Genomic DNA, 26,389 nt, shown 5'->3' with positions numbered 1-26,389 from the left:
AACATTAGAACAATAAATAATTTATTTGCATATGGAAATTATAAAATAACTGCAAATAATAAAAAAATTACCCTAATAAATTTAACAGATTTTAATTTTGGCAAAAATTAGCCAAAATTTATTGAACAAATTATAAATACAAATGTTAACATAAAGTATTACAGACCTTTCCAGTACTATCAACTGTTTCAAAAGATTCTGATGACCTAGAATCTTCTTCTTCAAAATCATCATCTTCTAGCATCAGTACCAAATGATCTAATACATTATCAGCTAATATGAGTGTCCTTAAGTTGTCCAGTTTTATATGACGTCTATGCTGGCACACAGACCCAGTGAGTGACTTAGCTGAGCCCCACGAATGCAATGAAGGAGACTGAGTTCGTCCTGAAATTAAAATAAAGTGTTTAAAAGTGAATTTTTTTTTTCATTGTTTATACTACCTGTGGGGAAAAGTATTCAGACAGAAATGAAGAGGAAGATACTTGAGCAAAAGTAAGACACTGCCTAAAATATAAGATACCAAAACTATGAACAAATACAAAAACATTTAAAGTTTGTCATGTGGTTTGCCAACTTCCAGTACCAGGAGAAATGTCAGACAAGGTGTTACAAGGAGTAAAGTTGATATCATTCATAGGTGCATCTATTGACAGAGGACATGATGGGCTACAGACAATTCCAAATGGAAAGAGATGGACCGACAATCAGTTGTGTCTAGTAGTCAAACAAAAGGCAGTAACTGCATTATCTCTGGAAAAGTATGCCAGGTTGTTAAGATAAGTAGCCCATTCCTTCCTCAAAATCCTCCACTGTAGAGATGTCTAAGCTGTTTAGAATTCACCAACATGCAGTGGAGAAATACAGATCTGTAAGCGATACTGCTAGATCCATACTCACAGAATAAAATTTAAATAACATGTAGGAATGCAGAGAATTAAAATAGTTATAAACACATAAGAAATCATTATTTTACTTTAAACTACCAAAACACGCAATGATTATTGGAGAAGTCAAACAACAAGAATCAGCATAATATTTGTAAATTTTGCAGGATTAGATTCAATGGTTTAATTACAGAACCAGCTTCCTTAGCTGCCTAAGTGCAAATGAAGGAGATAAAAATGGTTGTACAGAAGTTCAGCTACTGGCGGGATCTATTGTTGAAACAAGAGAATTAAAACATAATTTCCTTAAAGACTGAAGATAGATTGGTATGAGGTTCATTAACTAGAATGGAAAGATATTTTTGAACATGAAATGCCTCCAGAAAATCTACAAATATTTCACATCTTTAGTGATGTAACATTCTAGAAAAAGAACTCCAGATGTTGCATGCCACAAATTAATTTATGAGATACATAATATTTGTAACAATGCCGCACTAATGGATACATGTATTGAACTTGCCAAATGGGATAACTGCTTGGGTGGAAACAAACAAAGATCAAAACCAATTGTAGTGGTCCAGACAGACAGATCTGTCATCATGTGAAAATTACAAATGACAACCACTGACATGTTAAAGATTGACACAATTACAACAATAAACACAGCAACGAACAACAGAGATGTTTTCTGTGTTTCACGATGCCCTAGAACTGCCAAAATGCTTATCCATCTACATTATAATTGCTTACATCAACCTGAAAAACGGCCTAATGCATAGTTATCAATCTGTTATTATAAAAATCACACCTCCTCACAGAATTTACTTCTGCCTATAAATGTTTCTCGTGTTTACCCCACTATATTTGCTCTAATACTTCGTGCCACATGCCAATGAGCCTACTAATATTTAAAACCTTTCCTATCCACTTTTTGCTGTAGTGTTTGTGTTGTGTATAAAATAAACTATAAAAAATACAAATATTTATATATATATATATATATATATATAATATAAAACTTAATCTATGAAAAATGAATATAAAAACTAAAATTTCATTTTATTAATCTTAATTTTATTTAACTCTATCCCTAAACTTACTCGAGCTCATGTGGCTCCCTCTAGCTTGCATCAAGTAAATTATGCAATTTTCTTATTTCTGCTCACTTTATTTAATTCTGATGAGGAGGTAGATGGTTTTGAACCATAGGCACTCAGTAAATTAAAATCATTGGCATTGGCGAACAACAAGATATAATTTAATACAGAAAAGACAAATAATTGAACAAATTAATGCCCACATGATTCTATTATATAGAATATCTCAAATAACAGCACACTTAGGATTTCATAAGGTACTTGCAAAATGAGTTTCTACAAGCTTTTACATAAAGCAAAAAGAATCAGATGTACCCTATCAGTCTAGCAAAAGTAAGAGAAATTTATGGCCAAGACTGGCTTCTCCTTATATTTTAACTGGTGCTGAAACAGAAGTTCATCAGAGTAAACTACAGCAACAATGCCTACTAGTTCTAGAATGGAAGTATTCCATGCTGTTGACCAATAAGAAAGTCCAAGGTCATACAAATTACTAGCATAGTAATTTTTTTTTTTTTTTTTTTTTACATATTAAACAGAATTTTATTTATGAAAATGAATAAAGCAAAGAAATTTTGGATGAGTTTTTTTTTTTTTTTTTGATACTCATTAGACTTGTTTTCATAAGAAAGAAAAAAATGGATCAATTTTGCATGCATCATTTTCAGAAACAATGAAAGTTATTTCTTTATATATTTAAAATAGAAAACAATTCCAGATTTCTGTTTTAAAGTTCTTTACACATATTACTTAAATAATATGCATTTGCAAAGACAAATCAGTAACAATAATAATAATGACAGGACTCACATAAAAATACTTGACAACTTTTTAAAATTTGGAGATTTTTAGCTTACTTTATTTTTTAACTATAGTTTTTATATATAATTCAGAAGAATTCATACAATTTTGTAAAGTCAAACAGCACATAATAGGAATAATTTTTAACTAATAATTCTGAAAGCTTTTACTTTTATTCATTTTTAAACCTATTAAACTCCAAAATTAATACTATAGAAATGAACACTTAAATTAACCAAAATTAAATAGTAGGAAAATATTCTCAAGCTTTTTATATTGCTTAATGTATATAAAATGATGACTATTATTTACCTGAACCAGTAGATGCAGAAGATTTTATTTTTACAGTGCTTGCTTCAAACTGACTGTAGCATCCAGTACCATCAATATTTGGATCAGGATCTATCCTTCTTGAAGAAAACCATGTCTTCACATGATTATGAGAAAGATCTAAGTGTTTTAGACAAGCCGGATAGCTGCTTACTGGCCCCATTTCAGTTAGGCGATTATAACTCATGTTAAGCCTAGCTAAGTTTACAGCAAAACATGCCAAGATAGGAGGCACAATTTCATATGCATTGTGTGCTAGATTCAGAGCAGATAGTTGGCATTTTTGGTTCTTTTCAGTTCCATTTTCGTTAGCTGATTCCACAACCTAATTTACAAAAATTCAAATTAGCACTGAATAGTTAGTTGGATACAACATATACAGATCTTATGGAAAATAATAGTATTTAAATCTTTCACATCGAAGTCACCCAAAACAACCAACTATTCAGACATTGGGAGGTGACCCAAACGCCTGAATCATTTTCTACCTAGTGCTTTCCCCCATTAGGTTAATGCATTGCTCATTGCTTTCAGGAGTTGCTAAATGACATGCCAATCATTCTTTAAGCAGCTAAAAAGTAGTTCTGTTATTTTAACACACCTTCCTTTTCCTTTCTTTACTATCAATATTGATGCCGGAAGTTCCCTTGTTTACTGTCAACATTGATGCTATTGATGCCCGAAGTTGCAAACCTTGTCCCAAAGGGAAGCTGCACACAGTGTCCAAGAAAGAAGTTGTCACTTTACTTAAGTAAGTTATTTTTAGCATTGAATCATTCTACATGTCTCATGGGGGAAGGAAATCCATTCCAACAAAAATACATACATACGGGCGTTTCAATTGTTTGAGTGAAATAGATTTTGGCCTCTACCAATGCAAAAGAGTAAAACAGTTCTCATCATATGGTATAACTGGAAAGATATACAGTTTGTTATATTTATCAAAGGAAAATTTTTTAGAATTATCTGCTTAGAATGGGTACTTTGACGGAGGATTTATTGGCTAGTACGTATTCACATTATTTGTATAGTTAAACTATGAAAATTCCATGCAGTTAAGAATTTAACACACGGCTCAAAAGTTTTCTCTTCGGCTACTAATAGGTCACATTTACATGTGCTATTTATACCAATACTGAATCTATCCTGCTATGTCTTTATTTGTAGTTTTACACTGCAGATAAAACACAAATTGGGAAAAAATATAAATCTGCTCAGTGCCGCAACTTTCTAGATTCGTTTATAAAGAATTATTTACATACTGTACTTAGTGTTAAAACAATATTTACTTTATCACTTTAATTACAGCAATTTTATGTCATTAATATAAGCAAGACAGAAATAAACAAACAAAAACTTTACAAAACAAGGTAATATGCTCCTTAACACTGAAACTACTTCACACAAAATGAGGTATGCAACAAGCACACAAATTCTAGACTAGGTGTACCCTTTCTAGATGAAGATATTAAGTTAATTCAGAATTACTGTGAGATGAAAATATAAGGATCTAATGAATTTTGATGGGTGCAAGTTTTGAAAAATTCCAGATTTGTTAAGAATATTTAAAGACTGTTCAACAAAGACAAAATAGGCTAGGTACATGCTGTCGGCAAGCATACGACTACAGGAATGCTTCATGTTCCTGCAAAATTACAAGCCTGTTTGATGAGCAGGGATATATACATTATATTGCTATGCATATATACAAGAATGCATAAATTGTTGCATGTTATTAACAGCAGTGACATAATATTTTTTACAATTGCATTCACAGAGGCAGAGATGTAATTCAACAGTATATTCTGAAAGGCAGATTGCATGCTCAGCCATATCATATACAACTAAAAATTAAAAAAAAAAAAAAAAAATCATGATAAACATTTACACACTTCTATTTATATATATGATAGCTGGATGCTGCTCCTGATAAAGCATTAATACAAAAGGGATTTTTGTATCTTCCTTTAATTAAATCAACAATGCTCTATGCTGCTTCAGTCCGGGCTGCTATGTTGGAGACAAATATATAATAATTTTGGAAACTTAGATATAAGGCTCCAAGAATTAAAACTAGTTTCAGTTTGTCAGGAATGCTACCATGAATGAGGTCTTAAATGTCAAATATGTTTGCAAGGTTTATTCTAAGTTTTAACAGTTATCTTTAGTTAATGCTACTTTCCTGTCCTTTCTAATTTCAGCTTACAAATTTCCTGCCAGAGTGTGTTTTTAGAATCGCGTTTAATGCAAATGAAGGAAGAGTGGTACTTAAGTTGAAGTTCCACTGATTTTGCCAACTCCTGTAGAACTTTGATAGCTTCGACTATATCTTTTTAGTTTAGTTAAATTTGATTTTCTTAGTACTCTTGATTTCAAGCCCAAGCCTCGGGCTTTTCTGTATGTCCTGAGAAAAGGGCCATATGTTAATCCTTATTTTGAGCAATAAAGGGTAATTAACTTTTCTTGAGTTACATTTCTGTTTCCTGAGCTAAAGCGATTATTCGCTTACCAGTTCTCAAGGTTCCACAGACATAGCTTAAATCCAAGGTTGCAATCCTATATGTTTATAATGATATGTTTATTGTAGACCCAAAAATTGTACACTGCAACAATAATATGGACTTTGTAAGAGATTGCTTTCCGGCTTTTATTTATAGCATGCATTAAACGTTTTCTCGAGAAGTCACGTCCATTACTTTCTCACTAGTAAAATAAATTTAAAAGTCAATACATTTAGTTCAATTTTTACTTCATTAGGTGTTAAAGATGAAAGTTCTTTGCTGCAAAGTTTTTGTGTTCCCTTAAGAGGTAAACTTAGTTTTCCATTAGCTTATTTGTTACTATTTGTGTTGTACTGTTACATTTCGAAACTAAATATTTTTCGAGACCCTCCGAATGCCCTTGGCAGTGGAGAGCATTTGGACAGTGTGTCTATTGTTTATTACTATGAAGGAAGTGGCATTAGTGTAACAATATTTAATTTAGAATATTAAATAACCAGCTTCCTATGGATATCTTGCATGATGCAATTTTTTCTCAATGGACTTACTATGGGAATATGCTGACTATGATGAATTAATTAGTTGAGTAACCTTACCAACAACCAAAGAAAAAATTTTGCAATGAAAAAATATGTTTAGTGGCAACACTTATGCACTTTGATTCTCTCACAGGTAGTGTCATACTTGAAATGCTCTCCTGGGGTATTTATGTATCGATTTTAATTCTATGTCTTCAGTACTGCCTTGTGAGTCAATTTCAGTGTCGGTGAGTGCCCGCAGGAAATGACAGTATATCACAAGACAAGATAAAAATGATCAAGTTGCTTAGAGAAAATATAATAAAATTTTGCAAGAACTTATCCTTGAGAGATTATTAATGATGCTACATAATAATTCATGAATTGTCCAAACAGGATGGTGATTACAAGAGGAAACTACGACTACCATACCAAACAGCTCAGATTCAAATCCTGAAGTGGTTATAATGGTATTGCATCTTTGCTACACGTGGTATCTAAATATATGATAAGCCAAAAGTACAGTCATGTGGTTTGGTGGTAGGGAAAGAGAGGTGGGAGACCCTCAGACCCAATCCCTGAGGTGCTCTACTCAAAACTGGGCTGGAATTGGAAAATATCGTACTGCCACCTATTTGGTGGCAAAGGCTCTTGCCAACGACAGGTGTAATCTTGTACTCTTTTGCCATGATGAATTTCATTGGCTTGTTCTGGTGAGGTCAGACTGGTGAGGTAAGACAAGTGAGATTAGTTACAATAACATTTCATGAAAACCAATTATGAAAATGATACATTTTTATAGTGTGTTTGTAATCAAAGGACTCTTGGGAATCATTTCTACACACAGTTGTAAAGTTTAAAATTTATTCAAAAATGACACTTTTTCTACATAAAAATAATTCTACTTTAAATAATAATTACATATAAAATATACTACAATAACAGAAACAGAAATAACATAATACACAATAACAGAAACAAAATAACAGATAACGTACTGCACAGTAAATTATGCTAAAAAGTATTTTTAAATATAAGGCTCACACTCAAAACGAAACATTCAGGTAATAAGTTGTTATACATAAAACTATACATATTACATAGATAGAATTTTAGACCAGAGGGCATCAATTTCAATAATGTCAGGTTCCAAGCAGTTAATTTTATTATACACCTAAAAACAAACAAATTATAAATCTAATAAATTAAATAAAACATTATAAATCAAATTTTAATCATAGAAAATTGTATGCTTACTTTGACTGTTGCACTCCATAAATTATGATGTAATAATTCTTGATGCCTTAAATCTCCATCAACATTAAACCTTTTCTCTAAGTCTTGTGAAGGTGATAACAGATTTGGAATTTCTGTCGAACTTTCCAGTGATGAAGTTTCGACTGTGGAATGTCGAGGACTAGATTCAGTAGAAGTTGCCGGGTCTTCAGATATGCTGGGAGCTAAGCGAGATGCAGATATTGAACGCACCGGTGGAGGTTTTGAAGGTAGATCGTGTAACATATTTAATGAAAGATTTAGCTCTCTTAGTTTAGGAGCAGACCACATTTTGAAAGGTAAAGTTTGTAGTTTGTTATTTGATAAGTCTAAAACTGTTAATGCAGGCAGAGTAAAGAGACAAGCAGGAACACTATCGAGTCTATTATCATGAAGATGGATCTCTTCTAAAACTGGACAACACCATCCAGATTGGTTTACAGTCCGTGCATCACGTTTACCTTTGGGAGAAGAAGTAGTCTTGCCAGCCTCCGGCAATTTAAATATTTTATTATTAGCTGCATTAAAATGTCTCAAAGATGCCATCTGAAAAATACAAAGTGGCAGTTCAGTCAATTGGTTATTAGATATGTCTAACCTTGTAATTGCCATCAAAGCTGTGCTTTGACTTCTGGCAGTTAATTTTAACTTAACATTATGGGCCATACTGGCATTTATTAACCACTCTTCTTTTATATAATGCAGGCACTTTTGTCCATGCCAATTTATCATGACCGGAGTGGTTGGAAACATAGAACTAAAAGTCACACTTCCTAGCAGGCCACCTAGATGAGCTGACGGATTAATTTCAAGAGCCTTTTTATTAATTTTAAATTCAGGATCTTGATATGCTTTCAGAGTTAATAACTTAGATGCTATATGCTCATCTTTATTTGAACTAGCTACCTTCAAAGCTTTGCAGTTATCATCACGAGCTCCATAACGAACAAGACAGTCGACCATATTTACATCACGGTTCTTGCAAGCCTCAACAAGTGCAGTAGACGTGGAACCAGAACTTTCGTTGGCTCGGTTCAACTCTTCAACGGATTGTTTAATACTAATATTAGGATTAGCTCCATTTTGAAGTAAAAGCTGAACAATACTATGATACTTCTTTTTAACAGCTATATGCAAAGCAGTTTCAGTATTATTATTGCAATACAAATCTAAATCAACAGGAGAAATTTCAGTTTCGGAACGTTCTTCTTCTTTTTCTACATTGTTCCTAAGACTTAACCTCGATATCATATTTTGGATACCATTAGACAAGCGCTTTTTTGTTGGACTAATATTGGACTCAGACTTTTGTCCTTCATTTTTTTTCTCCTGATCAGGACTAGCATCATCTTTTTTTACCTTTTTTGCAGGAATCCGGAATTTCAAAAGAAGGTCCACAATTCTCTGATTACCGACTAGACAGGCAACATATAACACAGTCTGTTCAGTGACATCTTTAGCATTTATATCAAAAGGAAAGAAGTATTCCCATTGTTGTGTTTTATCCATGAATTTTTGAAGCACAAATTGATCATAAGGGTATTTTAAAAGAAGATCTAAAACAGCTACATGGCCATTGATCACAGCTGCATGAATTGGAAGCCATTTTTCTACAGTTGCAACAACCACAAGTTCAGGGAATTTCTGAAAAAGTATGAATAATTTAATTAATTAAGGCTAAGTATCAAGTAATATACAAGACAAATATAAAACAAATACAATAAATTTCTTATGGCTAATATAAACACACATAATGAAATTTATTTTTAATACATATATTTTAAAAAATGGTAAATACACATGCAAAACTTCAGATTTTTTATCACGTTATTTTAAATTTTAGATTACAGTTAAATTTCAAAATACTTATAATAATAATGATGATGATGATGAAGCAAGTGTGATCTGAAACTTTTTACAGCACAAGAAATGTTGCACTGAATGTAAAATTTTATATTTTTGCAATATGAAAATTTATTTATTAATTAATGAAGTAAAATAATTATAAATTTATAACATAAGCTAAGATAATAAAGATAATAAAACACATTATTAAAAGTACTTCTTGATGGACACATATGTGTGATTTGATATACTGTAAGTATATATTACATACATAATTTTTTAATCAATTTTCAATTATAAAACAGCGATCGATTTAAGATAGACCTTTAGAAACACTAATTACTATGATGCTACAGTAAAAGTTATTATCAAAGATATCTCAATAAATTACACAAGAATAAAAAAAATTAAAAAAGGAATTCAGTATCTCTATAATAATTACATTATGAGTAGTCTGAAAATGTTTCAGATAGCTAAACTGTTAACAGATAGTAAACTATTCAAATTGTTAATTATACAAAAATTTTAGGTAATTTAATATTTGATAATTTAGATTAATTTCAGGAGCATAAAAGTAAAAACATTGTTCCTTATAGAATGTAATATGTTCCTTATAGAATATATTTAAAATACAATATTTTAAGATTATATTTTAGCCATAATATTAAAAAATATAATGAAGGTTTCCAGTATAATACTGAAATGAGAATAATAAAAATACAGTCAAAAGTCATTAATTCGGACACCCATAATCCGGAATGATCTATAATCCGGACCTCAAAGCTACAAACTTTCTGCGCATGCGTCGCTTTCATGCATGCGCGTAAGACCTTTACCGCTGTGAATTTGCGTGTGTGTGTGCGCAAAATACGTTTACGAATGCGCGTTTAATGTATAACGGGATAAGCTAAGCTAAAATTATCTAATTATCTATTTCAGTTAATGTTGCAGATTGCGTTGTTCCTTAATCTTCGAATTGGATCCGGATTATTATTTTTTGCAGACTGTTAGAGCAATTCTATAAAAGTAAGCATGAACTTTCGATTATGTCAAATAGAATTTCCGATATATATTTACTAATATGTAAAGGATATACAAAGCGAAACTATCTTTCGGAGTCCATTAAACAAAAAGTGGAATTGCTCCAAAAAATGGATAAAGGCATATCCTTTGTTTACCTAAACTTTAACGTTTGTTTATCTAAGCTTTTTTTATCTTTAACGCTGTGGCGGCGTGCAATGAATTGGAAGTTGATCTGTCAGCACTATCCTTATTTTAAGGGCAGATGTTTTTATTTTATTTGGCTTATAATTGCATACTCAATGTAGTATTTCATCTCGATGTACTCTGTCTTAGATATGATTTAAATCAAATGCCTCGTCGTTATAATTCGCTTCCGATAGCAAAGAAAGTAACAGAAGTAATTGAAAACGAAAAAATTTCGATTGACATATTAGTCGGTATTCTCGACACAGCAATTATAGGACTTGAACAGCGAAACTTTGTAACTGAACAAGAAATTATGTCTGTTTATAGAATCAGAGAATGTATTATCACATAAAAAACGAAGCAACTTAAACAACTTACATTGAAAGAAATGTTTAATAAAGTAAACAAATAAATATTAAGCTTTTTTTTTTTGTGAATTTTGATACCCTTTAGAGCATAATTGTTCTTTATTTCGTAAATTACGGTTTCATATTTTTAATTTTATAATTTCTGCATGCCATTTTACCAGATTTAAACTGATGATCTATAATCCGGAAAAAGCGATAATCCGTAATCGCCGAAGTTCCGACGAGTCCGGATTAACGACTTTTGACTGTACCAAGTTTTATAGGCAGGTTTCAGAATGGAAAAAAAGCCTAAGTTTTAAAATATCATTAATATTATAATTATTATGATTGAAATTATTTTCTTTTCATTTCTTGCAATTTCAGAATAATACACTGGAAGTTATATTGCAAAAGAACAAGCTCTACGGTTACATTATTTAACCACTGTAATACACATTATTATGAATTTTTGAATGCTTAACATCAGCATATCTCAGTCTGTAGTCTTTAAAGTCTAACCTTTTGGTTCTCTTAGATTTCTAAAAAAGATGAAAAATGAATTTCAAGTTATCTGTGCATATATATATGCATATAGAACTTAAAAATCTCCCGATTGGAAATTACGTGTGGCAATCACCTATCACTCTTTCTCTCAAAACTGACATTTTTATAATATTTATACTGGCTACTTTACCTACTGGTTTTGTATTCATATCTTAGAGGGGAGATTTAAAGTTTACTTAATTTTTAGTTCATCGAAACTCTAATAGTCTTGAATGATTAAAAACATATATAAACCTTTTTCTTAATTACTTAATACCCATATAAAATGAAATGAATTTTAATTAATTGCATTTTAAAAACATAAATACACTGGTAGTAATAAACATAAAAAAAAAAAAAAAAAAAAAGCTTTCAAAGGTGACAAGAGTAAGGTTGTCAGAACATTCTAATTTATAAAAGAATTATAGTTTATAAAAGTATAACATGAGTTATAATAACAAGTCACAGAGTAACAAAGTTATAATAACATGTCAAAGAACATTCTAATTTATAAAAGTGGTTTCCACTTGAAAATGTTTAAAATGTTTTACATGACACTCACAAACAAAACACTCGTAAGCTAGAAAATAAAATCTATCTTCAATTTTTGAGTGTTAAAGCATATCTATTTTCAGTGTATATTTTTGAGAACATTCTTTAGATGTCACTATATACCAAGATTGTGATAATAGTTAATTATTTTATGAAGGCTCCAAAAACTCAATAAATTGCCAAAAATAATATACAAACTGTAAATATAAATTAAGCAAAAACTAAAAATCTCAAAGAGGTTCAGAAACATACATAAATTAAAATGAAAAATAAATTGTGTAAAGAAACATTCTAAATGATTATAAGATAAGAAAGATTCCTTCTCCAGCGGAAATAGTGTTATGTATTTTTTAAATGTTCCAAGAGATGTGTATCTATTTCTGGTATTCAAAATGAATAGAACAATAAGGCACATTAATGAAACAAAAAATAAACATTTTAACATATTTAGAATAAAATTAAAAAAATTTTACTGGCATAATTGCTAGTTAAAAAATTATTACAGCCATATATTATTTAAAAACCATATATTTTACCATATGAACTATATATTTTATAAAAACATTGCAAAAGTAAGAATGAACTTCAGGAAACTTACTTTTATAAGAATTTCTGCAATATCTTTTCGTCCATAATAACAAGCAATATATAAAGGAGAATATTTTGTCACAGGGTGTATTCGACCATCTGCACCATTTTCAAGAAGCAATTTTACAATTTCTTTCTGTCCTTCCTCACATGCTCTGCAAAATAAAATTCCAAAGCGTTATATCTAATTCACATGGACATTCATATCTTGAGCTAAAAGACATTATTGTTAAGCATTGGAAAATATCGGTCACCTGGTCAAAGAATCCCTATTGACTATATTTTTAATATAGTCAACAGGGACTATATTTTTAACTGACTTCATAGAGACTATATTTTAACTGACTGATATAATTAAACTGACTATATTAAACTATTGACTTTAGTTTTAACATAGTCAGTTTGTGCAACATTATATAAAAAATTCTTTACCTATTTATCTTTAACCAAAAAGAAAATTATTTTGAAATTGAACTCCTACGGGCATTATACTCTTAAATTTTAACAAATATAAATAATAAGATTGCAAACAATCCTCCAGTAAAAATAACAACAATGCTCTCATTGCTCACTTTATATTAAATACCACTACAGTTTTATATAAAACCTGATTATTTCCAATCTCTGAGGCAGAAGAACACTTATAATATAATGGGAAAACCTCTTAATTTTAAATATCTCCATTTTTCGTATAACTTTATCATTTTTAAATCATTAAGCAGAAGTGCTTATAAAATAAAATAAATAAATAATAAATTTAAGCTATGAAATTCAAAATAAACAGTTCTCTTAAAAATATATGCTTTATTTATTAACTGCGTTAATTAAAACAGACACCTGATAAAAAAGCAAAAGGAATCAGACCATAAAGTCTTTTTTGCTGATTGGGTATGTCATATATGGAGGACGGGTCTAAAGCAATCTTTTGCTAAAATACTAGTTTATGCGCCAAAAGGTCTGCAGCTCAATGCCAGCCAATGGAAATTACAGTAGTTCCAAATGTCAGGGATATATGGCACCATCATCATCCTTTATTACAGAAACCAGGAGAGCAGGTCACTACACATCTTTAATTTGAACTCTAGATTTTTTTTAACATTTCAATTTATTGTCCTTCTTATAAAGATCTACCGCAGTGGTGGCTCCACACGTAAATAACATAGGCAGCCACAGCAATTAAACAGTTTTTACAAGCAACAATTAAAGGTATTGTTGCATTTTTCTTTTCTTTCTGACACCACTTGTTAATTTATTTTCTTCCTTCACGTTCATACGGGGTTCGTAGATTTGGAGTGAATAATGACGACACTTGATGAAGTATCGAAACACGCTTTATTTATCAGTATTGTCAGGACAGCTCCAAAACACGTTTTACAGTCGTCGAAGATCTACTATAAACACGCTGGAACAATCAGTGATGCAGCCTTCACACTGTCAGGCAAAACGGTGGAGACAAGCTTCCTGCAAAGCACCCGACTCTGCTTTCTGGAGTACAGCTCCCGACTCCGTTTGGTATTCTCGGAACTCCACGTACTCTCGAGACTCTCCACGCTACAACTCGCGATGCACTCGACGAGACACAGAGCACTGCTCCTGACTCTTCGGTTCAGTCGTTCCCAGAGCTCAACATGCTCTCTCGACGATACACTAACCGCGAGGCACTAAGAGATTCCTTCGGTGCACTTGACGACCCACTCGGCACTCGCTGGCCGGCTGTCAACTTGATAGTCTCCACACGAACTAACTAGATGAGACACTTGCCCTCTCGACGAGGCACTCTAACGTGCCCTCTTAATGAATCTCCAGACGAGGTGCACACTAACTGATGACTCGCCCTCTCACGAGGCACACACACTAATTGACTGCGGACTAGCAGAGTTTATATAGTTTTCAGCTTGTGTTCAAGAAAATTCTGGGCTAAAGCGGTAAGAATTCGTTCCAGAAGGTTCTCCATCCGTCCATGGTATATCGCCAATTTTGTCGTCAAAGGGGCGATTTCTCACCAAATGTGGCAACACTGCCTTCCCTTGCCATTTTACGGCAACCCTAAAACTGCTTTGCGAGGAAGCCATCTTACCGCACCTGTACATTTCGTAACAGTATATTTCGCAATATTATGGTTAATTTCTATGGGCATCAACTGTATTTATTGTCTGCCATGCAGCCAGTATAATAGTCAGTGACGCTGACTGCTATACCAATAGGATGGGGTTCACATCCTGGACAAGGCATGGATGTTTGTAAGCATACAATGTCTGTGTGGCAAGAAGGAATTAAAATATATGGTGAGCCAAAGTCCTTTGAGAGACTGATGGTAAAAGAAGATGGGTGAGAGACCCATGGACCACCCTCAGGTGTTCTCCTTTGAAATTAAAGCAGAACTGCGCAGTTAGTGCAGTACAACCAACGTAGAAATTCTGATGTCCCCCTCACTTCTATCTATACCTGTACTTATCACCAAGGGTGCAGAAAATGTTGAAGTCAGACTTGAATTCCATCAGTGACTTTTTTTTACCCGTTGAAATTTTTCCACTTAAAAAATTAACTTGTACAATAAAATATAAAATTAGCCACTTAAAATCTATTATATTTAATAATTACTTTTAATTAAATTTAATCCATTACAGATGGCCACTGCATATATGCAATAGGCCATTTCCACAGTTGCATAAGCAAAACTCCATTTCCTTCTACAGAGAGTTAAAGATATGCATACTGCATAAATATACTGGTATATATTGATCATAATTAAGAGAATTTGCATATTTTCACAATATTTCGTAAAAAGTACTGAATGAAAGGTATAAATTATACTTCAATACAAAAAATGCAAATCTTTAGAATGAATCTGTAAGCATGCACATGCATGTGGAGTGGAGTATTAAAGAGAAGATCATTAAAAGCACAAATGGCATTTCGCGCATTTCGTTCGCTGCCATTCCTCGGGAACTTTCATGTAACTTTTTGGAACTTGTTTGCAACATTTAATGAAATTCAAAAATAGACAGTTCAAATGAGTAACTACCAATATTTGGATTATAGAATGAAGTACAGAATCATCAGAAGACTGGAAGCAAGGTCTCGGGTGAGATATTCAGAAAGCTACAAAAACAAGTGAAAATAGATATTAGTCCATTTCAGGAAGGTGTAACCCGGAATGTAACAGGTTTCTAGCTCTCCTGTGACTTGCATATAGCTACAGGAAGCTGCATTTTCAGTGTTTTTCACAGATTATAGTATTTTATTTGCAAAAAAGGAATTATCGATTCATAGTACATAAATAAAGTACTGTAAATATAACATTTACATATAATTTCCCCCCTTTTCTCGTTAAATATCTTACATATGTGCCGAAAATACTTCGGCATTTTAATTGCACGACATGGCCCCCCTCCAGTAAAATATACTGGTTTATGTGCCAAAGGGTCTGTGGTTCGACGCTAGCCAGTGGAAATTACAGTATTTCCAAATGCCAGAGACAGATGGCACCACCATCACCATTTATTACAGCTAACAGAGCAGATCACTACACATCTGTAATTTGAACTCTAGATATTTTTCTAACATTTGAATTTTTTGTCTTCTCTATAGAGATCCACCAGAGGTGGCTCCAAGTATAAACGACATAGGTAGCTACGTAGGGCTCCAAATTCTGAAAGGTGGCAATTAAGTAGTTTTTACAAGCGACAATTCAAGATATGTTTTGCTTTTAATTATTATTATGGTTAACTTTTATGGGGCAGCAACTCTGTTCTAGGGCTGTAGTTGCTACCAGATGCATCGGCAGACGGTGGTTAGCTGGATGTCCTATATTATCTGACAGGATACCTTCGAACAATAAATTAGATGCCGTAAACTCCCTTCCATAACCCAGGTATTATACGACTCGGGTGACCGAGGGTGAATGACACTGCAGCTACAGTGTCTTAACGAAGCATCTAGACTTTCTGGTAACTTCCATAGTATTTTGCTTATCCAGCAATACTAGGAGAAGCTTTTTTATCCTATACTTAAATTTTAGTTATATGACAATATAACTCAAAATTCCACTTTTGCAGGCAAAACCTTTGAGATAGACTTTTCTTCTCAAAAGAAGGAAATCCAGAGGAAGGAGCAGAAATGAATGCTTCATTGAGAAAGGTAGAAATAATCTCTACTCAAGTTACTCAATCAATATCTGAAGAAGGGCAGTAAGCTATGAAAAGCATGACCGCTTCTCTAGATAAAATCAAAAAGAAAACATCCAGAGGGAAAAAAAAAAAAAAAAAAAAAGGCCTGAGAATTAAAATTTGATAAAGGTACTTTGGTTGAAAAACTCAAGGGAAAAGAGGAAAATAGACAATTTCAAAGAATGGAGCAGAATATAGCCCTGAAGACAGTGAAGAGAGACTCTTGTGGTGGTCAAGATGGCTGTGTGGCTCTTGTGTGGTCATTGAGGAACTTCCCGAGAAACATTTATCAGAGGAACAGGCTACTGACCTTGAACTTCTAATAACAAATAAAATTTAAAAAAAAAAAAAAAAAAAAAATTACAGGTTTGGGCCCCATCTTCCCATCTACCTGAGCTCTATTAAAGCTGTCAAAGCTATTAAAGCTGTTAAAGTTTATAAAGGCTGTCAGACTTTATAAACAAAGTGGGCAGCCCAAACGAATGGAGCTAGGAGGCATTGGGTTACGTGCATTTGGCACAATGTGCTATTTAGCAGCCTGATACCTGACAAACCCAACCTAAAGAAGAAGAAGAAAAAGAACAGTATTTATCATCTGGCCAGCCAGACGATATAATGATCAGCGATGTTGACTGCTCTACCAATAGGAAAAATATACCAATATTAAAAGAGAAACTTATGCAAAAATGTACTTAATGTGCTTCATATTTGAATAAAATAAATAAAAATGGCAATATACTTACTTAAAAAGTAATGTACTGCAACCATTTGGAGTGCTGTTGATTATAAGTTCAGTTTCACGTCCAAGCTGTTTTATTAGCTGCTTTGCTTTACTAACATCACCCTTGCTGCAAGCTTCCCATAGTGCTAGAAAAAGGTAAATATATACTTTCAAAATAAGAACATATGGATTATACACAGATAACAACAACAACAATATAATCACACAAAAAATAGCCTGGCACAATAAATAAAATTTCAAATAAGAATATATCCTAAGCATGGATACTCACAAAAAGGAGATGGAATTATATTTGGTTATTACGAAAGTTTTCCGTCAAAAAACGATCTTAATAAAGTTAAGGGGAAAAATATCCGAAAGCAGTACCTTTAGTGCGAATAGCAATCGCCACTCAAATCTATGATTTTCTGCCAACGTTTTGGCAGTTTTTCAAACCCTTCGGCTCAGAAACTTGGTGGCCGCGAGTCCAAAAACAGATCACCCTCATTTCGGACGTCATGTGCAGAATGGAATATAATACCAGCAAGATGTAGCTGCAGGTGTGAAAAAAGGTAGAGGTCCGAAGAAGCGATTTTGGGGCTATATGTTGGGTGTAGCAAAAGATCCCATTCAAATCCGTACAGAGTCCAGCCAGTGAATGCAAACACATATGCTCTTGCATTATCTTGATGGAACATTACCTTTTTTGCCCTCCTTCCTGGAACTCAATTCGACTTTTTTCCATGACAGCAGCATCAACACGGAACAGTATCTCGCTGTACACGTTTCTGACAAGGTTTTACCTATTTCCAGATACTCTTCGTGGATAATACCACGGCAACACCACCAGACACAAAAAGCATGTTCTTTTTCTCAGTCAAACTGCGCTTTGCGACGCTGTCGACAGCAGGCGGGCCTCATTAACAGCAATAGGCCACACAGAGCGCTCTGCTTATTGACTGTCATAGTCCTTGTTTTTGAATTTTTGATACCAAACCTCCACAGTGTCATATGATACAGCATGGTGACATTCTGTAGCTCACTTTTTGCAACAGAATTGGAAATGATGGTTCTAATCTGAGAGCGTGATAGTTCCATTTCAGACACCTTGTACTTAGTGATAACGATGTTTTTTTAGAAATTTCACAACACAGTGTTCTAAAGCAAGTCTCTTTCTTTCAAATACCAAAAATCATTTGACAAAATATGATTAAAAACGCCAACGCGAACTATTTGCGCAGACGATATTTGCGGTGGCGGGAAACATTCGTTAAATCCCATTTTATGGGAGAATTTCTTCATGCTGAAACATACTAGCTATATTTAATATACTGACTTCCAAAAGTTAAGCAACAGCATGTTTTCCAAAGCTCACCATTGAAAAAATGTCAGTAACATTTAAATTAGCCGTTTATATGCGTGATAGTAACGAAGTTTAAGAAAATATATGAAAAAAAAAAAAAAAAAGTTACCACTTCTATGTTACAGAAATAAGCGAACGAATTATTATTACTTACGAATTATAAAGTTACTCAGTTGGAGAGAAATTGCAAAAATTTAAGTTTTGTTTACGAGAGTTGATCTTCAGTTGTTATTAGCAATTTCGTGGACAATATCCAGGAGAGTCTATCAATGCGCAGTGGAAGTCGTCATGGTCGTGGGCGGTTGTATGGATGGAAATAGTTTTGTCACTAGCTGATGCATCTAGACATCTCAATGTATCCCGCAGTGTGGTCCACCGACAATGGAATCAGTTCTAATCTGAAGACTGTGTCTAGAAGACATGTTCCAGGCAGATCAAGAGTTAAAAACACTTGCGGGAGGCCATTATTTAGATATTTCGGCCCAAATGAGAAGCGGCATTACAGTGCCTCAGCTCATGGCAGATCATTCAGTGGCAACAGGAACCAGAATCTCAGCTACTACAGTGCGCAGACGCCTGCACAATACAGGTCTGTATGCAAGACGACCAATTGCTTGTGTCCCCTTGACCGAAGGATACAGAGGTGCCCGTTTATGCTGGGTAAGAGAACACGTCTCGTGTACCAATAAGCAATGGGCGTCTTTTTTCTTCACAGGTGAGCCCAGGTTCACAATGGAGAGTGATTCTGGTCGTCAGCTGATCAGCAGGGAACAACGCACCAAATACAACCAATCCCACATTGTGGAAAGTCACAGTTACAGAGGTGGTGGAATAATGGTTTGGGGTGGTATCTCTCTCGGTGGTCACACTGATCTGCTTAATGTTCCATGGAGGAACTTTGGCCGGTGTGAAATATCAAGACGAGTTCCTTGATCCATATTTCCGCCCATATGCCGCTGCTATTGGTACTGGATTTCTTCTGATGGATAAAAATGCGCGACCGCACCGAGCTCGGGTTGCTTTATGGTAACAAAGTATGGAGCGGATGAAATGACTATCTCAATCCCCAGATCAGAATCCAATACAGCATCTTTCGGACTATCTTCGGAGGCAGGTTACTTCTTCAAGTCCTCTTCCAAGGTCGTTAGTTGAGCTTGGACAAGGATTACTCAGTGTATGGTCGTTGCTTTCCATTTCACTGACCAACAGCTTAATTGACAGCACGAAACGTCTCTGCCGTCAATTTATTGCAAGGTAGGAATGGACACATTCCTTATCAGAACCCATTTTCGTAATGTTATCACCACATTTTCCCTCGAAAAACTGTAATGTATTGCGTTACAAAATATGAAAGAGATAATAAAACAAATTCGAAATTCAAATTTCGGGCTTCGAGGTGCCCATGTTCGGATGGAGGATTATGTAATTCAAAATTTGATGTAGCGTCGCTTTTTCACACTGCGAGTAACATACATACATTCGTGCAGATTCTTCATTATTTAATTTCTTTAAATATAATACGCAGCGATAATATTTGGTGGAAACATTTTGAAAGGAGATTCTGACTTTTAGAGTGATTCAGCGAAAAATGCCGTTTCCAGACTAATAGCCCTCTTGGGCTAACGTTCCTTTGGGTTAAAAATTTTTAATCTTCGCAGCGATAGCCCAGGATTTTATTTTTTTAATCCTTTTAAAATAAATATTGAAATTCCTTAAATTTAAGGTTTTTCTCCTGGTGCATTTTTTACGAATTTTATATGTACGTATACATGAGAAAAGAAATTAATGAAACTACTAATTCAAAGTATTTGTTTTAAAGAAAAGAAAGTGTCGACATGTTTTTGTGCGATGTTTCCTATTAAACCTGGCAGCCAATGGATTAGTTACTTAGTTAATGAATTATGGTAAAGCACGGGTTAGCACTGGAGGATTATCTAGAGGAAATTGGCTAGTACTCGCTTTACATGTAGTCAAAACCTCAAAAACCTTACGAAGCCAACTCGTTGGCAGGATGAACTATCAGTATTCAGCTATCTAATCCATTTACGTGGTGGGCACACAGTTAATGGAAAAGCGAACTTTATCTTTACCAGATTTTCATACAGTTGCCTGGAAACTGTGATTCTCATAGTCTTGCCGATGTTCCCCCTGGACTTCCATTTATCTGATGAATGGCCACCCCTGGAAATCCTGTATCGTAATAGTAATAAAATACAGTTCCGCAAGCTCGACTCCCGATATCTCGACAACTTTTTAGGAACTTTTTTAAGATATCTCTAGGCCAAACAGAGCAAATATTACAAAGAATAAATATAATTATTATTCATACGTATGTCTTTCCTGTTTTGTTCAAAGATTTGAGTGTTCTTTTTCTGTAGTTTTCCAGTTTTCGCATTGTGTCATTAATTCTTACGTTCTTATGTTTTCACTGCTAAAACATAATTACATAAATGTTTATTTTTTCTGACGATTTACTTCAGAAAATATTGTAAAAAAAGTATGTATAATGAAATTCTTGTATGCATTTTTTTTTTTTTTAATTCTCAAATTTCGTCATTTATTAGAAATGAGCAAGGAGAAAGGTAAGCTTTTTTTTACCTATTACTTCTTCAGTAAGTTTCCAAGTCCTAGACGCTTGCTGCTTTCACAGGACATCACCCACAGATGAATGGGCAAGAGCCGATTTTTTTATAATTCGTATATTATTTGTCTCTATCGCAAAAATAAGCATATTTTTAGAATTTCCGATACACAGTTTCGCGCGGTAGAGATAAAAAGGTTTCCCCCCCCTACATGTTGCCATTGCTCGCTTTGAAATCGTTGAGTTTGTTAATCGAAAATTCGTTAAAGTTTTATAAAATATGAAATGGAAATTTCGGGCTTCCAGATGCCTATATTCGGGTGGAAACGTACGTTATTCAAAACTGGATGGCTCTAGGTACCGTTGTTTTATCACATTGCGAGAAACATACAAACATTTATGAAGATTCTTTATTATTTAATTTCTTTAAATATAATACAGGGCGATAGTATTTGGTAGCAAAAATTTGAAAAGTGAATCGGCATTTATAGTGAACCAACGCAAAATGTCAAAACGAAAATAATAGTCCTTCAGGGCAAATAGCCTCTTTCGACTAAAAATAATATCGCTCGCATCAACGAGTTAAATATTAAGAGTTCTGAAAAACCCACCTCTTATTCTGTAAAACTCAACTTTTCGCAAACTCGACAGTCTCTCAGTTCACATTATGTCGAGTTTACGGGATTCTACTGTATAACAAACAGAAACAAAACAATCAGCAGAAACAAATAAACCGGCACAATTATTTCGCCGGACTGGAGTTTTACTAAATATGACCGCGAAATTCTATTTGCTTCACAAATACTCAGAGCTGCAGTAAAAAAGCCAAAAAGAAATTTAAATTTATGAAAGAAATTTAGTGAAATTTCAAGAAAGCTATTTCTTGTTCCATAGTGGTGAATGTTCATGGAGGCTTGGCACTTAACGACACATTTGTGCCATTCTGCCTCTTCTGGGTGGTCCGCGTTCAACTGAACAATGAACTGTGATAAATGGTATGAAATATGAAAAATACGCAAACAAAGGAATGCAGTCGTGTAAAGCTCCTTCGCCCATTTTTTCTGAAAAATAAAATATTTGATTGATAGCTATAAAATAGGACTATTATAATCTTCTAAAGACACGTTTAATAAACTATGCTTTTGAAAACAAATTCGTCTGTATTTCCAAGGCTCACAACAACAAGCATCGCGCAGGCAAAGTCTAACGTTTCCTTCAACTTCCTCTTTTACAGGACCGCTTTATACAAGCGCTCTCTTATAAAGGTGTCAGAGTTTTAATGTAATTAGGCCAGAATTTGGAAATATGTTATGTAGAAGTGAGGGGGGCCACCTAATATTTACCTTAAGTAAGTAGGTATTAGCCCCACACACTAACTAGAAAACTAATGTTATTTTCTGCTCGATACTAACTATTTCGCACTTTAGACGAGGCACTCACTAACTCTGCGTTTTTCTTTTCCTGACACCAGTTGTTACGTTATTTTCTTCCTTCACGTTCAGAAACGGGTTCGTGTGGATTTAGAGTGAATAATGACGACACTTGATGAAGTATCGAAACACACTTTATTAGCATTGTCAGGACAGCTTCAAAACACGTTTTACAGTCGTCGATGAACTACTATAAACACGCTGACACGATCAGCGACACAGCCTTCAGGTTATCAGGCTATCAAGGTGAAGACAGCTTCACTGCAAAGCACCAGAGTACAGCTCTTGACTCTGCTTGGTCGTCGTTCTCGGAACTCCACGTACTCTCGAGACTCTCCCCGTTACAACTCGCGATGCACTCGACGACACACAAAGCATGGCTCCCGACTCTTCGGTTCAGTCGTTCCCGGAGCTCAATACGCTCTCTCGATGATGCACTAACCGCGATACATTAAGAGACTCTTTCGGTGAACTCGACGACCCACTCGGCACTCGCTGCCCGGCTGTCAACTCGATCGTCTCCGCAGGGATTGACTCGCTAGACGAGACACCAACTTGATACTGACTAGACGAGGCACCATCACTCGCCCTCTCGATGAAGCGCACTGACTGACTACAGAGCAGCAGGGTTTACATAGCTTTCGGCTTGTGTTCGAGAACATTCTGGGTTAAACAGGTAAGAATTCGTTCCAGAAGGTTCTCCATCCATCCATGGCATATCGTCAATTTTGTCGCCAAATGGGCGATTTATCAACAAATGTGGCAACCCTGCCTTCCTCGCTATTTTATGGCAACCCTAAAACTGCTCTGCGGGGAAGCTATCTCACCGCGCCTGTACATTTCATAACACTAACAACATTCTGGCATCATTCCTCGAGTCGTGATGGAAATTGTGACTCCAGCGAGCACTACAAGTAGTGCCACCGCCGGCGGCATCAACGGTACCCCTACCTTTCATCGCTAAATTAGCTCAAGTAATTGCATGATATACGCAGTTGTGTTGGTGCATATTCAAGATATTATCTATTGTAGTGGGTACGGACAACATGTTTCAAGACATTATGTATTGCATTAGAAACAGGCGTGATGTTCCTACGTTACAAATCACTTTTGTTTTGTAAACATAATCTGTTTACTATCAGAATTAATTAAGAATTATAAAACTGTTTACAGAGCTTACATATAAGTACTGTTGTAAAGTTGTGCTGAAACATACAGAAAATTTCATATAGGTGCTCACAGGTACTTGCTTCGGCCGTACATATTGCTGCGTTTTTCTTTTCTGACACCAGTTGTTACGTTATTTTCTTCCTTCCCGTTCCTACGGGGTTTGTAGATTTGGAGTGAATAACGACGACACTTGATGAAGTATCGAAACACACTTTATTTACTATTAATCAGATAGCTTCAAAATCACTTTTACAGTCGTCGAACTGTCATAAACACGCTGACACGTTCAGCGACACAGCCTTCACACTGTCAGGCAATAACGGTGGACACAGCTTCACTGCAAAGCACCCGACTACAGCTCCTAACTCTGCTTGGTCGTTCTCGGAACTTCACGTACTCTCGAGACTCTCCACGCGATGCACTCGACGACACACAAGAGTATAGATCTCGACTCAGCACAGTCTAAGACAAAACTCGACAATGCACTAAAAGACTCTCTCGATACACTCGACGACCAACTCGGCGCTAGACTTCGAGACACTCGCTCAATGACTGACTATCAGCTTGCTAGACGAAGAACACACTCACTCTCGATGAGAGACACACTAAGTGACTGCGGACCAGCAGGGTTTATATAGCTTTCGGCTTGTGTTCGAGAACATTCTGGGCTAAACCGGTAAGAATTCGCTCTAGGTTACCGTCGTTTTTTCACAATGCGAGAAACATACATACATTGATGTAGATTCTTCATTATTTGGTTTATTTAAATATCATACAGGGCGATAATATGTAGTGGCTACAATTTAAAAAGTGATTGGACGGAAAACGCCGTTTTGAAACTAAGAGCGTTTCTGGGCTAACACCTACTTGGGCTAAAAAAAAAAAAAAAAAAAAAAAAAAAAAAAAAAAAAAAACTGAAATGTTTCAGATTTTAAATTACGTCCAAAGGGGCGTTTTTTTAACGTTTTGAGTGTTACCTTTATTTATTAAATATCATGTTCTTTGCACTTAAACCATAAAATTCAGTTCAAGAGCAATATAATGTTAATTAATTAATTCAAAATAATGTTAAATTAAGCATATCTTTAGAATTTCCGATATACACAGTCTCGCGAGCTGGAGATAAAAGTATTTTTTTTTTATATATAGCGTTGCCATTTCTCGCTTTTAAAGCATTGAGCTTGTAAATCAAAAATTCGTTAAAGTTTTACAAAATATAAAATCTATAATAAAACAAATTCCAAATTTGGGATTTCAGATGCCCATATTCGCAGTAGGATTTCGTCATTCACAATTCGATGGCTCTATGTACCATTGTTTTATCACAATGCGAGAAATAGACAATCATTTATGCAGATTTTTCATTATTTAATTTCTTCAAATATAATGCAGGACTCTAACATTTTGTGGCAACAGTTTGAAAAGTGAACCGACGTTTATGAGTCCGACGCAAAATGCCAAAACGAAAGCAATAGTCCTTCGGGACTGAAATCCCTTTGGACTATGGACTAAAAAAAAAAAAAAAAAAAAAAAAAAAAAAAAAAAAAAAAAGGCTACATTTATTTCTCTTCGATATATTTATTTTTCTCACATAGCTCATTATGCTTAGGCGATGTTTGATGCTTTGGCGTAGAGAAATAATGAGCATCTCATAAGCTCATTATTTCTCTACTCCTAAGCATCAAACATTTATGAATTTGATAAGTTGTGCATTACAATTTTAGGTCATCAAAATAACAACCCGGTACTTAATTGATTTACTAATAAATGTAAAATTAAAAAAGAATTAAAGGATAACAATGATATCTTTCTTATGGGTTATCTCACTACAAGAAAATGTCTTGAGAATATCTGATAGCGAACATGATTGAAGTTGCACATATTTAACCATCTTGAAATAAACAAAGGCCATATCATCAACAAGGAAAACAAAAGGTAGCCATTTTGATGGATGGCGCAGGAACTCAATAATTAACTCGTCCTTGCAGAAATAGCCTGATCTCTCAACTGATGCGCACGCAAAGAGCATTTGAATTCCACCTGCGCCTACGGTTCCATACCACCTGTTACAACAATTACGATGATGAGGAATGAATGTTCAGACGTTTTCCATCTTACCTACAAAGTGCTTCGGCAAAACATAATAAAGAGTACAAAACGTTACCCAAAACTAATGTTCCAATGTTAGAAATGTCTGTAGCGAAATCTTCCCAATTTCTGGTGCTGGTATATTAACCCTTTACACTCGAGTGGTGACTCTCGATCACCACTTGATTTGAGGTGTCTGCCTTCTTCCGCGTTTGTCACAACGTTCGTAATCATAAATCTTCATTACCCCCTTCGCAAAGGGATAGTTGGGGGGGGGCGAGTGGATCTTGCCCTCTCCCGAAATGCAGACCAGCAAAAAATTTTTAGATTTAAAAAAAAGTATTTTCGAAAGAAATAATCGAAAAATATTT

The 26,389-nt window shown here is 34.4% G+C and overlaps 1 protein-coding gene across 7 annotated transcripts in view; it reads right to left on the bottom strand.

Moving 5' to 3' along the window:
• The window catches only part of Lrrk (Leucine-rich repeat kinase), a 331,346-nt gene that overhangs the window by 69,028 nt on the left and 235,929 nt on the right, over nt 1-26,389 (bottom strand). For all 7 annotated transcript variants that reach the window (XM_085827294.1, XM_085827295.1, XM_085827296.1 and 4 more), the window contains 5 exons: nt 17,409-17,532; nt 12,507-12,651; nt 7,395-9,056; nt 3,101-3,443; nt 167-387 (listed from right to left, as the gene is read on the bottom strand). In XM_085827294.1, the coding sequence (XP_085683420.1) occupies nt 167-387; nt 3,101-3,443; nt 7,395-9,056; nt 12,507-12,651; nt 17,409-17,532 (2,495 nt within the window). The remainder of the gene's footprint in view (nt 1-166; nt 388-3,100; nt 3,444-7,394; nt 9,057-12,506; nt 12,652-17,408; nt 17,533-26,389) is intronic.

The sequence above is a fragment of the Stegodyphus dumicola genome, chromosome 11 (genome assembly GCF_044657685.1).
Source record: "Stegodyphus dumicola isolate Sdum_Otavi_A_Nest chromosome 11, ASM4465768v1".
Taxonomy (NCBI): domain Eukaryota; kingdom Metazoa; phylum Arthropoda; class Arachnida; order Araneae; family Eresidae; genus Stegodyphus; species Stegodyphus dumicola.
Note: the sequence above shows the minus strand (reverse complement) of the source record. Positions and strands in the feature narration are given on the sequence as shown.